This window comes from Lonchura striata, chromosome 2 (genome assembly GCF_050655825.1).
Source record: "Lonchura striata isolate lonStrDom1 chromosome 2, ASM5065582v1, whole genome shotgun sequence".
NCBI lineage: Eukaryota > Metazoa > Chordata > Aves > Passeriformes > Estrildidae > Lonchura > Lonchura striata.
In genome coordinates, this window is record NC_140704.1 from 95288053 (window position 1) to 95303586 (window position 15534).

Genomic DNA, 15534 nt, shown 5'->3' on the forward strand with positions numbered 1-15534 from the left:
TTTTTTTAAACTTCATAAGCAGCCTATTTTAATCATGTATTTTAGTATGAGTACCATTAACAGGAAGAAGGCAGGAATATATGTGCATTTGCTTAAGAAAGCAAGGGTATTTAAATGAGCTTACACAAATTAGAACCAGACAATATTGATTAAAATTACCCCAGGTCAATTATAGGCAACATGATCTCTGAATTAATATTTATTATCTTCACTAAAAAGTATGGAAGAAATTACAGAAATCAGGCAAAAGGTAAATATACAATCACTGAAAAGGGAAAATCTGAAAATTTACTGATCAAAATGCTTACCACGAAAAGGCATAAAAAAACTTTGTCACAGCTCATAAGACACAGCCAGCATAGGTTTGTTGAAAATAAACTCTACCAAATGAATCTCTTTTCGACAGTTACCAGTCAAGTGAGCAAAAGGGAGGAAAAGTTGGAATGCAGCTTGAGTTTATTAAAGCTTTTATTGCTATTTCATGTAGCATTCAGTAAACAATTGAGAAAAATATGGTTCAAGTAAAATTAATAAAGGGAAAAGACCATAGCCAAAGAAAGACAAATTGTGAATCATTTGATCTCAAATTGGGAGAACATACTTTGTGCAATAGGTTTGGGGATGTTCACTAACAGCTGCAACAATAAAATACAACATATTTTTCTGCAGTCTATGGAAGACATCCATCTAGACAGTTTTGTAAGTACCTTTAACACTCTAAATTTAAACACTGCCAAACTGACATTTTCCAGTAGAGGTCAAGCTGGCATGCGAGAAAAAATCAAGTGTACTAATGTAGGAAAAAAAGCAAGGAACAAAGCAGGTGTACTAAAGAAAAAAAAATGAGTCACAACATAGCAGAAACTAAGAACAGATGCACAGTGTTACCGCTGCTGGAAAAAAAAAAGTGAATTTCACTGGTAACAGGAAACACAACTGTGACATAGTTTTTGTATGTGACTAAGTGATACTGTGACCCTAGTCAGAATCTCACCACTCATTTTAGAATTCTCATCTTGACAGATAACATACAAACTAGAAATAGTCAAAAGTTTAGGAATCAAAACATACAGTCAAGGAAATTTGGATTAATCAGTTTAGACTAGAAAAAAAAACTGAATATGATAGTTTTCTAAGTATTTATACAGTTCTTATAAAAATGAAGATGATCACTGAACAAGACTCAATCAATTTAATGGGCAACAAAATAAAAAAATTCAGGGTGAAAAAAAGCATCAAGCAGTGGAATTGGGTGCTGATGGAGAAACATGGGATCAGGGGCTCTTCTTCACCACGTGAAAGAAGAATGAACTGAACATCTGTCAAAGATGTTCTTGGCATATTTTTTCTGTCTCCTGATGTTAAGGCAAGTGAGCCTTATGAATTCCCTCTCACTTTTACATTTCCATGATCCTGCAGACCCCACACGGAGTCATTTGTACTGATTTAGACAAAAAAAATGCTGTGCTGGCCAAGTTCCCATAAGTATCTTTTGTTTACAGTTCCAGCTCACCACAGAGCAGTTGTCCACACAGAAACACTGTTGCTACTAATCCCAGGAGAGGTCCCCTCACCACAGTCCTATCTTCACATGCTGGCCCAAAGAGATGTGACTGTTATGACATTGCCCTCCAGCCAGAAAATCTGAAAATACCATTTTTACCCTTTTTGAGCATTTGTAAGAAGAGTAAGATAAATAAGATACTCATAGTCAGACATTAAGAAGTGATGGAAGAATGGATTACATAGGCTTACAGGTTATTTTTTATAATAGAACTATACAAAATACAATTTCTGCTGAAAAAAAAAAGTTTTATTATAACTAGCAAGCACTGTAATATTCTGTAGTTTTGAGGCCAAATACTTAAATATTCCAGAATATTAAATTTGTGTCAATAATTGAGTCTATATCCTTATCACTGACAAATCTTTTTCTTTTACCTAACAATCTTTTATGACCATAATTCAAGCCTTTTTGTCATAACACTGCAAGGGCTGCAATCCAATCCATTGTTCATCTGTATTCCATAAAGCCCAAAAGCTATTCTGACAATTTCCCATCTAAATAAAATAGGTCCATTTAAATTGGTAACAAAGTTGTATCATATTGAATAATAGCATAATCATATGAAAACAACCACATGTTCCTTCATAGTTAAAACTGCAAAACAGATTTGAGCTGAAGCATATATTTATTATTCATGTCTTTAATATTCATGTCAAAAATAGCCTGAAAATTAACATGACTTTTTTCAAGATCCTGGTAATATTCATACTTAAGGGACAACATCATGGACTCCAGGAAATTCTGAGGTACACCATACATACACCTTAATTAAAGATTATTCACCTTAATAAACTGATGCCTGGAAATAGGCAACAACAACAAAACTAACTCTTTTTCCTTCTCTTTTGCAAACAGTCAGTGAAAGTTGTGATATCTTTGTTTAGTTGGCATACATTTATTCTAACTCCATGTTGTTTCCTACCGGACCACCATCAGTTCTGAGTTAAGGATACAGCATGCCAGATGACATGTAAGCCTGAAGTGCACACTCCTCCACAATTCTTCATATGAAAATCTCTGCTATGATCTTTTTCATTTTCAATATCAACAGCCTGCTACCATTTATGGCTGTGAAAGAATCTACCCTCTGTCCAGATTTAAAAGCAAGATCATAATGGAAACTGAGTTCCAAATTTATGAACACAGTACCTTCCACTTAATCATGAGATCTATTTCTAAGCACTGAAATGCTTCAATGCAAACTCTTCCCACTGCTTTGCCACCTGACAAAAGGAAGTTGAATACATGCTACGCCTCACAAAACCAGAACACACTGTCAACAAGGAATTCAGAAACACACACAGCTCCCCAACAAACCCAGTTACATATTAGATCCAAAACAATTCTTAGCAATTGTTTTTTCTGCTTATACATTACAGGAATTAATGAGCTTTTATCAAAAATGAATATATTTACCTTTAGGCCTCCTTTGTCATCTGGCAACATTGGGACATTTAAGGATTGCTTACTTCTGGAACAAGGCAGAGATGATCTGTTGTTCAGTTTATTCTTATCTTTATCTACTTGCATGCATGCTGATGCCAGTAACCTTACAAGCTCTGTATCTAAAAGGAAGCAAATTAAGATAATGTTTGGCCCGTTTTGCTTTCCCAAATTACAACTGATGCACTGACATTTTCCCTGTAAATCCCATATACATAGCAATTGATCTACCTCTCAAACACAAAGTAGATGAACCCCCAAACCTTCTTTCTTTCTTGACCTATTTTCCCATGTCTTCCCCCCACAACTTGGGCTGCAGTCTTATCCTCTCTCTAAAAGTATTTTACAATATAAATAAGCATGCTACTGGAATCCGTCATGTGTGACCAAGTGTACTGCCTCCTCTCGCACTTTGTACAAGAAAAGAACAATACTGATATGTTCCCTTTTCTCACCTGGCACAGAAGACAGCAGAGAAAAATTAATATTCTTTCTTCAAGCACAGGTTCCAGAAAAGAAGTTCGAAAGTAAATCCCAAAGAGAAAGAAGATGTTCAGCCTGGACAATGAAGGGACTGAAAAGAAATGGTAAGAAAAAGATGGACAAAAAAGAAGTAAGAAAAAACTAAGAGGATGAAAAAAGAACAAGCATGACAGGAGACAGGAAAGCAAAACTAAAAAATCTGTATATCTACATTTTGTACATGGCAGGATTTTCAGAAAGGCAGAGAGAACTGAACGAGAGAGAAAGAAGTAGCAAGACAAACTATTCTGTCACAGAAGCTACTTCTAAAATAATTGTCTGTATTTATTGTCTAAAATATTGTACAATTAGTGATCTACTTTTGACACAGAAAACAATCTGCTAGTAACCAAGACCACAATAACGTGTAAATTCAGAGACTTCATTAGCAGTAGTGGGTTTTGGCTTCCTATAAATCAATTCAGGTACCAAGGAAGGTTAACAACAACAAATTATATATGTAAAACAAATTGCAATAAAACCTAAATGTGTTTCATTCAAGCCTCCCCAAAGCATGCTGCCTTGTCCTACAGCACTCCCACACAAACAACCTGAACCATGAGGTATGATTTATTCTTAGCCTTTACAGGTTAGGCTGGGGGTTCAGCCAGAAGTTCCCTAGCTCTGTTCCTACTGTGCTCTCTTTGTCCTGTCTCTTTGCTGCTCTTTTCAAAGGGGCAATTTCTAGCTCCAGCTCATAGCTCTGTGCTAATGACACTACAGAATACTAGTACCCCCACAATCCAATGCCACTCAGCTGGCTCTAGTGACACAAACACCAGTTTTCAATCACCTTCAGAACCAAAGGCAAGAGGAACGCACAAAATCTGCTATCCCATAAATGTATACACTCATCTAACAAATTAAACCCCACCACTTTCAGACAGTGTCTTTTCTTGGTCCAGTCTGGCCTAGACATGAGAGGATACATCCTAGCAACTGCAATATATTTTCTAGATTGGAAGGAATGTGCATTTGTTTATATTGTACATTTCTCCACAGCATTTTGAAATAGCGTACCTGGATCATTCAGCAGCATTATCAGGTCAAAAGCTGTGTATCCATTTTTTGCACGAAGGTTAACATCAGCTCCTTGATTTAACAAATACTTTACAACATTTTTGTTCCTTTAAGGGAAGAAAAAAAGTCATTGATCACATTAAAGACCATGTAAATGAAGAAAGAAACCCTCAATACTCCATTTGCGACCTTTTATAACACTGTTTCTCAATCAGAGATCAATTTTACACATCTTACACCTAACTTAGTGTAAAATTTGTTCACAAGCTCTTCAAAAGCTCCCACAAGTCCTTTGTCAGTCACATTTACTCAGAATGAATTACATTAATCAACATGCAAAAAGTCAGCTTAAATGCCTAATCTGAATACTCAGCTTCCTAAGCTGATCCTTTGGAAGTGACTGCAATATGCTGTTAAACACCTTTCCAATGAAATTAATGCCTAGGGCAGAAAAGAAGATGGAATGACAAAGGGCATTTCAGTAGTCATCATATGCCATCACTAATACTTTAATGCAACCTCATTTTCACAACTTGTACATTAAAAAATTGCATACAGAAAAGCCAAACTGACTGAAGATAACTTATAAACTTCAAACAGTACTTCACCTAATTACAGCTATGAATTTTATAATTAAGAAGGCACATTATCACTTCCCTGAGGTGTTTAAAATGCAAAAACAATCAGCATTAAATGTCAAACACAAACACCTCCAACAAAAGCTCCTCATAAAAAAGCTCCTCTGCATAAAAGACACTCACCATCCTGTTCCAGTTAGCCCCTTTCCCCTCCGATACACCTGACTAAATAAGCGGATTTGCCTTGTGAGTTAAAAACAATACTTCAATTCAGCCTATGAAATAACTGAACAGACAACAAAGCTAGGGAAAATATATTTAATATTAAAACTCTTAAACAGTGACTGACCTTGTATAAAATCAAATTCTGACATGCATCAGCAACACAGAGAAAAAACATTCTCAAGCACCAACAGGTAACTGCAAATTCTAATAATGAAGCTGAAAAATGGATCTCAACATCTCCACTTCAGAGCACCATTTCTTTTTCAGATGACATTTCCACTCCTGAACTCACCCCACACAAAATCAACCTGAAATGGAGGACAATTGTTACTCCTCTCTTCTAACAAAAATTCTGCTTATTGGATACTTCCTATTACTTTCCTACTCTTCTTTAAAAACTATCATCCCTCCATCCTGCTTTCCAGTCCTGCACCTTGAGAGCACACAGAGACAATTTTTTTAGTGGCTCAGAGAGACCTTGCCTGCTCCCTCCTTCAAGCCTGAGACCCTTCACACTATTGGTGGTCCTGAGGCTGAGGCTCTGTGGCGCCTAAAGATTTCCAGATGTTATGAAAATTTGCAACTTTTCATGCTAAGAAAAAGGCTTAGATGCAAAATATAGAATTACAAGGATAAGTGTTTATTTATGAACATGAGGTATTCCACCCACACTGGGGCACTGCGAATGTGGCTTTACACACAGGGCTCTTGTACACTTCAAGTGTACTACCTTAACTTATACTATGCTGGCTCATCATAGTAAAACTTAGCACAGCAACTGTATTCCTGCAGCATTCACGCTGCTCTTGTATTGATCCAGATGTCCCTGGAGTCAGTCTTGTTGTCATTACTTACCTATGATACCAGATAACGCTGAGAGAGTTTCATAGATGGCTGTGATGCTGGGATTATCTTGAGTTAGGGGTATCCTTTATCCTTCATGTATAGCTCCAATTTCCCAAGAAGTCACACCCTTATTTCCAAGACTGGGGTGTCCTTCTGGTATTTTTACTAAGCCAGTGTCCATTAGATAGCTAGCTTTACTTAAGCATGAACAATACCGAAGACTCCTAAAATTCCACTACCTCAGATGTTAAGCATAGTTAACAAAATTAAATAACAAAGTTTTATATTATGAAGATTGACTGATACATTACGGAAAGGAATTTTCATAACCCAGTCATCCAGAAAACTGAACAGCCAGTGTCTGAACACATGCAGGACTCAGCTTGGTGTGTGCTTCCATAAACAAGTATCTGAGTACTAGTAAGGGGACATGCCAGCAACCTTGCCCATCACTTTGTGCTGGCTGCTTCTATTCCAGCTGTGTGCTGGCTGACAGCTGCAGCAAAAAATCTGATCTTAGTGGACTTCTGTGGAATGTCTGTCACTACTATCAATAAAGGTCCCAAGAACTACTTCAGAAAAGTTTCACAAAGCAATGACAACTTGACCTGCTATTTTTTCTCTTTGTTGCACATATATAGTCCAATGAGATCTGTTGACTAAAAACAAAATCTGGTGCAGAATACCTGCATTTAGACAATTAATACACTACCACTAAAGAGAACCTTCACCTTGCTGAGGGCCTTATTGCCAACAATGAAGAAAAGTTCACCTTCCTAAACTTAACAGCCTGTATTCAAGAAGTGTTAAGTATATGATGGATATCACACATGAAGGCAATTTCTGAAGTTTGACTCCTAAGCATCTAGTTAGATTTACAAAGAAGCTTTATAGAAAATGACAATTATTTTAGTTGCACTTCCAAAAACTCCATGAAAACTAAAGGCTGAACAGGAGAACATAGGAATTGTTTTATGACTGGAAAATGTGACACATGGAAGGCCGATTGCCTTGAAGTGTCACAACTTCACTTAGGCTTACAACCCTGGCAGGAGGGTTGATAGAATCTTTCACAATACTGAAAAACATCAAAGGATGGAAGCTGAAATCTGCACCAAGACTCCCGGGGACTGCCTGGAGCACTACACTCCCAGTACTTACTGAGCTTGTTTCAGGTTCCCCAAATGCTTTACACATTCTAAAGTCCAAATATCACAGAATCATCTGACTTAGAAGGGACACACAAGGACTGTTGAATCCAGCTTCTGGCCCTGCACAGCACTATCCCCAAGAGTCATACCATGTCTCTGAGTGCTTTGTTCCAACACTCCTTGATCTCTGTCATGCTTTTGCTGTGATCACTTCCCTGGGAGCTCTTTCCACTGCCCCACTATTTTCTGAGCGAAGAACCTTTTTCTAATATCCAACCTAAACCTCACCTTGACACTTCTGGCCATCTCCTTGGGTCCTGCCACTGATCACCACAGAGAAGAGATCAGTGCCTGTCCCTCCTCCTTCCCCTTATGAGGAAGTTGTAGACTGCAATGAGGTCTCCTTTCAGACTCTTCTCCACCAAGCTGAATAGGCCACTCCTCACACAGCTTCCCCTCAAGGTCCTCCACCATCTGTATTGTCCTCCTTTGGACATTCTATAATAGTTTAATGTCTTTCTTATATTGTGGTGATCAAAATGTGATTCAGATCTTCTCCAGAAAGCTGAGGGCAGTGCAAGAGTTATAAGAAACTGAGGGCACAAGTCTCTTGATTTCTTGACCTCTCTGCTTCTAGAGACAGTATCAAAAAGGATTTTTTTCTACTGGGACATAAGAAAAATTAAAATTCTTTACTGCTAGACACAAAGAGAGCACATATCTTACCCATGGTATGTGGCCTGCATTAGTGCTGTCCAGCCATGAACATTATCCTGCTTATCAATATCAGCCTTCTTCTCAACAAGGAGCTGAACAAGGGGCAGCTGTCCAGTGACAGCTGCAATCATTAACGGAGATGCACCATCAACATTGGTAATATTAACCTGACTCACATCTTCATCAATGATCTCTTTAACCAGCTGAAAGTTTCCTGCAAAACAGTGATAAAACATAACCTAAATGTTAGTTAATTAGTACATCTTTCCAGCATACATAAAATTACATGAGGCACTGTATTTTCCTCATTTCCTCTACCTGTACACTTACAGTGCAACACCATTACAAGAATTATTTTCTGAAATGATTGACTAAGGAAGGTTGTATAAACTGCAGTACATCCTGCATGTGAAGACACAAATAGGGAATATTTTGATTAAATTGCTGTAAGATGATGTCATACAAGGAAAATTGATGATGCTCAGGCACCATGATTTTTCCTTCAAAGATCCCTGTTCAATTTCCACAGGCTCAATCACAGAATCAATGATTTTAGAATCAAAGTAGGTGGGTTCAAAGGCACTCTAAAAGGTTGTGGAGGTCATCCTTTGCCTTAAACAGATAGAATAATGCCCCATCTCACACTGACCAATAAGTTCCTCTTACAAAGACAGTTCACTGATCCTAAAAACCTTTACTGATAGAATTCCACAAGCTCCCAAGAAGTTTATTCCAGCACTTGACTTTCTTATATTCCAAATGATTTTTCTTTCCGCCTCCAGTATTCGAACTACATCTCCAATACAAAACTTTCCTACTCCTTGCTCAAAAGTAAAGTCATTTGTCATCATTAGTCATCTTTACAGTTCTTTAAAAGTTAATCTAATGTTCAGGTTTCCACATAAAGGAGCTGGTAGACACTTGAGTTCTTGCCTACATTATGAAAGGGAGTATGAAATATGTAACTGAACATATTTGAACAAGGTTGAGTTTTTTTCTAAATCTTCAAGTAAGACCGCTTTTAAAAAACACATGAGGTAGTCAGGATTACCTTAAACTGAAAGCTTAAGCTCACCTATGTCCTGTATTTTTTTTTTTTTAATATCCTATAGCAGACAAAAGCAGGGAAGAAGATAAAGGAAATAAAAATCTCTGACTGTGTGTACCACCACAGGAACAGGGGCAAGAACACGTAAATCATCAATTGCCATGCAAAATGGAAACATTTTCACCTTTAAAAAACCTTCAATTGGTAACTGCTTCATGGCATAAGCTGCTTTCAAGTCAACCACAGGCATGAACATTTTCCTTGGAAAGTCAGTCAGAATCCCAAACCCTGCATCCACTTGAATGCACTTACTGAAACTCACACCCACCAATGCCACTCAGCTAATTTCTTGGAACAGGAATGACAGAAAAGCACAGAACTACTTTTTGTATGTTCCCATTTGGTAAAAGACAGCACATGGCTTTTTTAACACAGACCCAGAGCACAAACTTTGTGAAACAGAAAGCCTGGAACCTACAGAGACACCAGAATTTACTTTGAACGCTGGACACTTAACCTAATAGCTACTTTTTTAACAGTGCTGCCATCTCTAGCGAAGTAAAAAAAGCCAAAAAACTCAGTGTGCTGACCAGTACTCATTTGGCCCCTCCTATGATACCTCTTCTGACCCAGCATTAACATCTCTAAATTTCAGAAATCACAGGGGTACAAGAAGGGCACATGATCACTCTAAAAATCTAACAGACTTGAGGCTTTCCCAGGAAGATGTTTTGATAGCTCAGATTTGAAGAGTGGGAACAAAAAAATAATGTTTTCCGTGCTAGCAAACAGACATGCTCTGAAGTGAGAAAAACTAGACAGGGTGGAAGAATTACAGCAGTACTTACCCAGTTTCAAAGCATGAAAGACATCAGGTTGCCTCTTTTCTGCATCTGAAAGAAATATAAACATTTCTATTAGCAATCCAAAAAAAGCAAAAATCTCTAGTAGAATTTTTATACAAAAAATTATTAATATTAAAAGTACTATAAAGCATATGTTCAGGTATATATTTAATAAGAACAAAGAAAGTATTGACAACTTCTGTATTACCTTTGGGAAGAATGAGTCACCAGTATAGTTCTCTGAGCAGAGCTAAAGCTAGAAACTATAATAAAGCATCAGCACAAATTTTCAATTTCCATTCTCCATCAAGAAATTGTATTTGGAAACTGATTTTTTTCCTGCCTGGAAGTCTAAAATATCCACTGAAAAATTACAGTATGGCTCTGGTCTGGTAAAATCCCCTGTAGAACAGTGAACAACTCAAATTGTATGGGATTATTTTGAAAGGTGACTCAAAAGGAGTTTTACAAGCTGCTCCAGTTTTACTTCCTCTTGAGTATTTCCAGGTTAATTTGTAAAAGTCACAAAAATAATAGTGTCAATTTAACTACACAGCTTGCTACTTGTGAATTAATATTCTTCAGCTCGCAGATGACCATCCCCACAATAAGAACTGTAATTATTACAAATTTAAATATTTTGAGTGAAGAATCATTCTTTTTACATGATTTAACAGTGCTTTGAAGCTTCTGACACTATACAAGATGAGGAAAAAATAGTGACATATTTTTCAGCTTCCACTCATGCCAGAAAATACCGTCCTCTATCTTCCAAATTATTATGGACAAATTATTACTACAGAATCAATGGGGTAACAAAATTTTATGGACAACAAGGAGATGCTGAGAGATTTCATGAGCACTATTCTGGCATTTTTATGAAATACAGAAAAAGTCACAGCTTTACTCCAAAGGAAGTCACCTTAATATGCTGAACAAAAGCAATTGCTGAAAAGCCCAAAATACTCCAAGAAACTCTTATTTTAAGACCTAGAGAGTGATGGGTCCTACATTTTCTCCTGATTCATAAACTGCTCATAGAAGGAGCTGTGTGTATGAGCTCACCACTGTAAAACAGATTTCAAAAGACTCATTTAGAAAGGACCAGGCTCCATTCTTGCCATATGAAAACCCTGGAAGAGAGGGAGCTTCACGGAGCAGGAGACCATGAGAAGATGCCAGAAGGAAAGACTGCAATCTAGGTAAGCTTTAGTAAGGACAGGGACAGAAGGCAGGTAACACTCAAGCCATTCCAGGTAGTGAATTTGCTGAGAACAACTGTGGTAAGGGAGCTCCTTTCTCCTAGGAGGCAATTCACCCTATCTATGGCAATGGATCAGAAGAAAAGCTCCTTTTTTCCTATCTTTCATATAACAGAAATTATTTTCTTCTTCACAGGATATTCAAGATTCCAGCGCTAGGAGGAGACTGAAGTATGGTCAAAAAACAATGCAGAAATGTGGAAGAATAATGTTTATATTCCACTCTCTGCCCAAATGAGTTACTACCCTCCCGCTGATGAAAATTCCCCCTCAGCAGACGTGGCAAACATCAATCTTTTTTAAAGCAAGTCCAGTCTCATCACTTAAACAGAATCCTTCAATATTGTAAGTTGTATGACCACAGAAGGTTTTCAAGATTCATGAGCCCAACTCTGCCTGCACATACATCCTGTACATGCAAACACATGGACACTAGTGAATTCCATGGATTTCTTATTCTGTGTACTGTAACCAAATGATGTCTGTTCCTCAAGAGACTGGTTGTGAGCAAACATCTACAACGAATCAGTTCTGCCTGGCAGCATGGCTGTATGAAAGCTCTAGAATTCCAACTTAACCTATATGTGAGTTAACACCTTCTCTACAGCAGAAACAGATGTCTGATTTTTGTTCTTACTTCTTCAAGTACAAGGGAAGCTTGCCCTGCAGGAATGACACCAAACGTAGACAACGGTTTTGGACATGTCCATATGGCAGTGGAAAATGATCTTTCTAGAGCTAGCCAATCCTTATATTTTATAGCAAGCAGTACAAAGCTGGAAAATCCAGCTCTTCCAAAGTGTAGAACCTCTTGTTCTACACTTCCCAGTGCTGGTTTGCATAAATACCTTGAAAAGTGTCCCCAAAAGAGCCACATACAGACATCTTATCCTGCTAACATGAAAAAAATCTGCTGAAGTTGGGCACTCGTACCTCAGCTGAAGTAGGTGTGCCTACTCCAGCATTTTCAAAATCCAGCTGCAAACTACAAAGAACATCATGCCCATACAAAATAAGCTCCTCAATTTCTGAAGTGAAACAAAAACATAACATTCCATACCTGCTTGAGGCCTAATGGTTGTGAGAGATTCCAAATAGTCCTTCATGTCTTTGTGTTTGAAGCCAACAGAGATTTCTAAAGGTGTTTTATGTAGTACATTCAAGTGATCAGGATTGGCACCTTTCTCCATGAGCTGCTGTGCCAAGCTCACCTTTCCACTGCCAGCTGCCAGCATTAAAGGACTCCAGCCCATTGTCTTTAGAGTGTAGTTACAATCAGCTCCCCAGTCTAGCAACAGATGTACCACTGCCTCATGTCCATGCTGAGCAGCTGCCATCAGCGGAGTGATATCAGGAAGGTCATCTCTGCTGCTGTTAAGTACATTTGTGCTAAAATGGTCGTAATTGTCCACAAAAGCTCCGGATTCCAGCAACAGTTTCACCATGCTGACATGACCGCCTCTGGAGGCCATTGTGAGAACATTGGCCCCTAACTTGTTCTGTGCATTGAGATCAGCACCATTCTCCAACAAGATGTGGGCCACGCTTAGATGTCCAAACCTTGGGAGAAAGAGATACAGAGGAGAATTAACACCTTGGATTGCAAAATCCAACATACTCTGAACCTAGAAAACTTTGTTACCAACTTTGCCTATTGACTAATATGCACACTGTGGGGGATCACACAAACATCTCTGAATGTGACAATGGGCACCTTGATGGAGGAGACCAATCATCAGCTAAGGACTGTAAACTAAACCATTCCACATGCACCAGTGACCATGTTCATAAAGCAGGCACCTACTGAAGAGGATGGTCTGCTCAAAGCAGAAAAGTGCCAGCCTCATTTTCTGCTGCAGGGCACCAACTCATAACTTCCACAAACCAGAGTGTCGCTTTCATCCTCTTATTTCCACAGCTGTATCACATTAGCGGATCAAAGCCAGCTTGTTTCCAAGGATCTTTATTAAGTATCTTCATTGCTATTGAACAACTGCTAACTAAGGAAGAAAAAGACTATTTTATCAACTGGAGAGTCAGTCTTATATTTGCATTATCCCTTGTTTTGCAGTTGTGAGCCACCAATGAACTCCCACAATGGAAGAAGACTCAGTGAATACAGACGTACCCAGGAAGCTCAGGGAAGCTTGCCCTGCAGGAATGACACCAAATGTAGACTCACGTTGTGAGTGGCCATCACTGTTGTAAAGTTAGCTGAACTTCCCTCAACACCAAGGGGACCAGAGGAGATCTCTAAGAGAAATGGCTTACCAACAGAGTGGGACAACTGGCCATGTGAATGGCCTTCCCTAAAACAATCAATGGAAATTATTCTGCTCCTCAGTCAGACAGACCAGCATGGGGAAAGCATCTACACAGTTCAGATGAACACCAAAACTGAGGAACTAGAAGATAAATTTTAAGAAAGTAAGGTGCTTGACTTGGCTTCCAGCCACATATTGCTTCCTGATAACAGGAGATACCCAGTGCACAAGTTGACACAAGCAGGAAGCCAGAACAACCACAAACTCACTCAGATAGAAGGCAAAGAGTAAATTTATTTGTTACCTCGTGAACCTGGGGATCCCCAAAGCAACACACAGGCAGAGATACAGAAGTAGCCAAGCAAGTACTATTACCAGTTAGTGCTAAAGAACCACTGGATTGCAGTTCATACAATGCTTATCTAGAATTATTCCTGGCTGCAAGGTCACTTAAGTGATTTACAATCTTCCTCAACAGTCTTGTGGTTTTTAACCCATTCCTTCCAGCATTGTGAAGATGAGCATATAGGGAATGGTAACGGGTGTGCCATGATGTGATTGACTATCTGTTGCAGTTGTTATGTCAAGCTTGTGCTATGATTTCAGGAGATTGCTGTATTACAAGGTTAAATTAAATTAAAACCCTGTGTAATGTTACGTATCTTCCAATATGGAAATTTGGCACCAAACCCTCCTTGTGTGGAATATCTACAAGAACTTGGTCAGAGTACTGAACACACCAGTTTTACCTAGTTTTGAAATCACTTGACTTATCAGAGGCTCTGCTAGTTTGTCAGTAAGCAAAAGGCAATCATGTAAGCCACACACCCAACCAGCCAGATTATCAGTGAAAAAATGGCAACCCCGTATTTTAATAAATATAATACCTTGACAAGATGTGTGCATCATGCTGTTGTTGCAGGCATCGTGCACTACTACATGCTCATGCACATTGTGCCTAGCACAACCCAACTTTTGACCCTGAAGGCAGCCTTTGTATATTACAACAAAGCAAAGCTTAGTCAAGGAAACCCCAAAGAATGCTACCAACCACGAGCCCCAGAGTCCTTAGTTTCCTTCCAGAAAGTACACAGTTGCAGAAGGAAGCCTCTGGAGCCTGTGTACTCCTTAGGTCTATCCTGCACCCTTCACTCCATCACTTCAGTAGAGCCTGCAACCCCTGCACACAGTTAATTTTATGCATACATGCTACCTCCTGTCCAACTGCAACAGAGCTAATCACAGCCAGAAAATTAAACAGTTACCTAAGTCTGAAGCCTACTTTTGCACAAACACTGGGCTTCCTTTCTGATTATCCATTAAAAAGAAAAGAGAAACATGCTTTTCTACTATATGCTTCTCAACAATAAATACATATATATATAACAATACATACAGTACTTTTCAAATGTCAGTCAGTAATTTCTTGATATCAGTGAGAGGGTTATATCTGACTTTATTGTTTTTAGGAAATGAGCATATGGTTTTCATTAAGGGGGAAAAATCTAAAACTGCTTCTACAACTTTTTTCCTTTTTTTAAAACCTTCATAAAATAACCAAATTGTTGAACTTTGTCTTCCTTGTTCTTTCTGGGAAACCAGCTGTGTGACTCATCCTCTGGGAACTTGCTATGGCCATTAATTGAGAAGAGAAATACTGACTTTGAAACATATTATTTTCTTCCAAATATTTTAATGTTATGGAAAAAACAACAACAAAAAAAAACAAAACAAACAAACAAAAAAAAAAACCAAAGCAGAACAACAAAAAAAAAAATATTCTCCTGATTAAGCATTCAGTTATTATAGGACAGCAATGCCCTCCAACCCTGCAGAACACGCCTGTGAGCTCAAGGTGTGCCTAGGAATAAAGACAAAGTACCAACACCAGCATCAGCAACACGGGAACCTCCCACGGCCCAGCAGTGGGTTATGAAAGGACAGTGTCACCGATGCAGAAAACAACCGGTTTGTCATTAAAACCCCTCAGTAATGATTTTCCCTATCCTCCAGCAAGCCACCTAGGCAAACATGGGCCAGCCAAGC

At 38.5% G+C, this 15534-nt stretch overlaps 1 protein-coding gene across 4 annotated transcripts in view; it reads right to left on the minus strand.

The window, feature by feature from the left end:
* ANKS6 (ankyrin repeat and sterile alpha motif domain containing 6) overlaps positions 1-15534 on the minus strand; it is a 39469-nt gene that overhangs the window by 23020 nt on the left and 915 nt on the right. For all 4 annotated transcript variants that reach the window (XR_014953393.1, XR_014953392.1, XM_021528728.3 and 1 more), the window contains exons 2-6: positions 12285-12784; positions 9966-10010; positions 8079-8283; positions 4553-4659; positions 2984-3132 (exon numbers count right to left, since the gene is read on the minus strand). Coding sequence is in view for 2 of the 4 variants with exons in the window: in XM_021528728.3 (XP_021384403.3) it covers positions 2984-3132; positions 4553-4659; positions 8079-8283; positions 9966-10010; positions 12285-12784 (1006 nt within the window). In the remaining 2 variants the exon portion in view is untranslated. The remainder of the gene's footprint in view (positions 1-2983; positions 3133-4552; positions 4660-8078; positions 8284-9965; positions 10011-12284; positions 12785-15534) is intronic.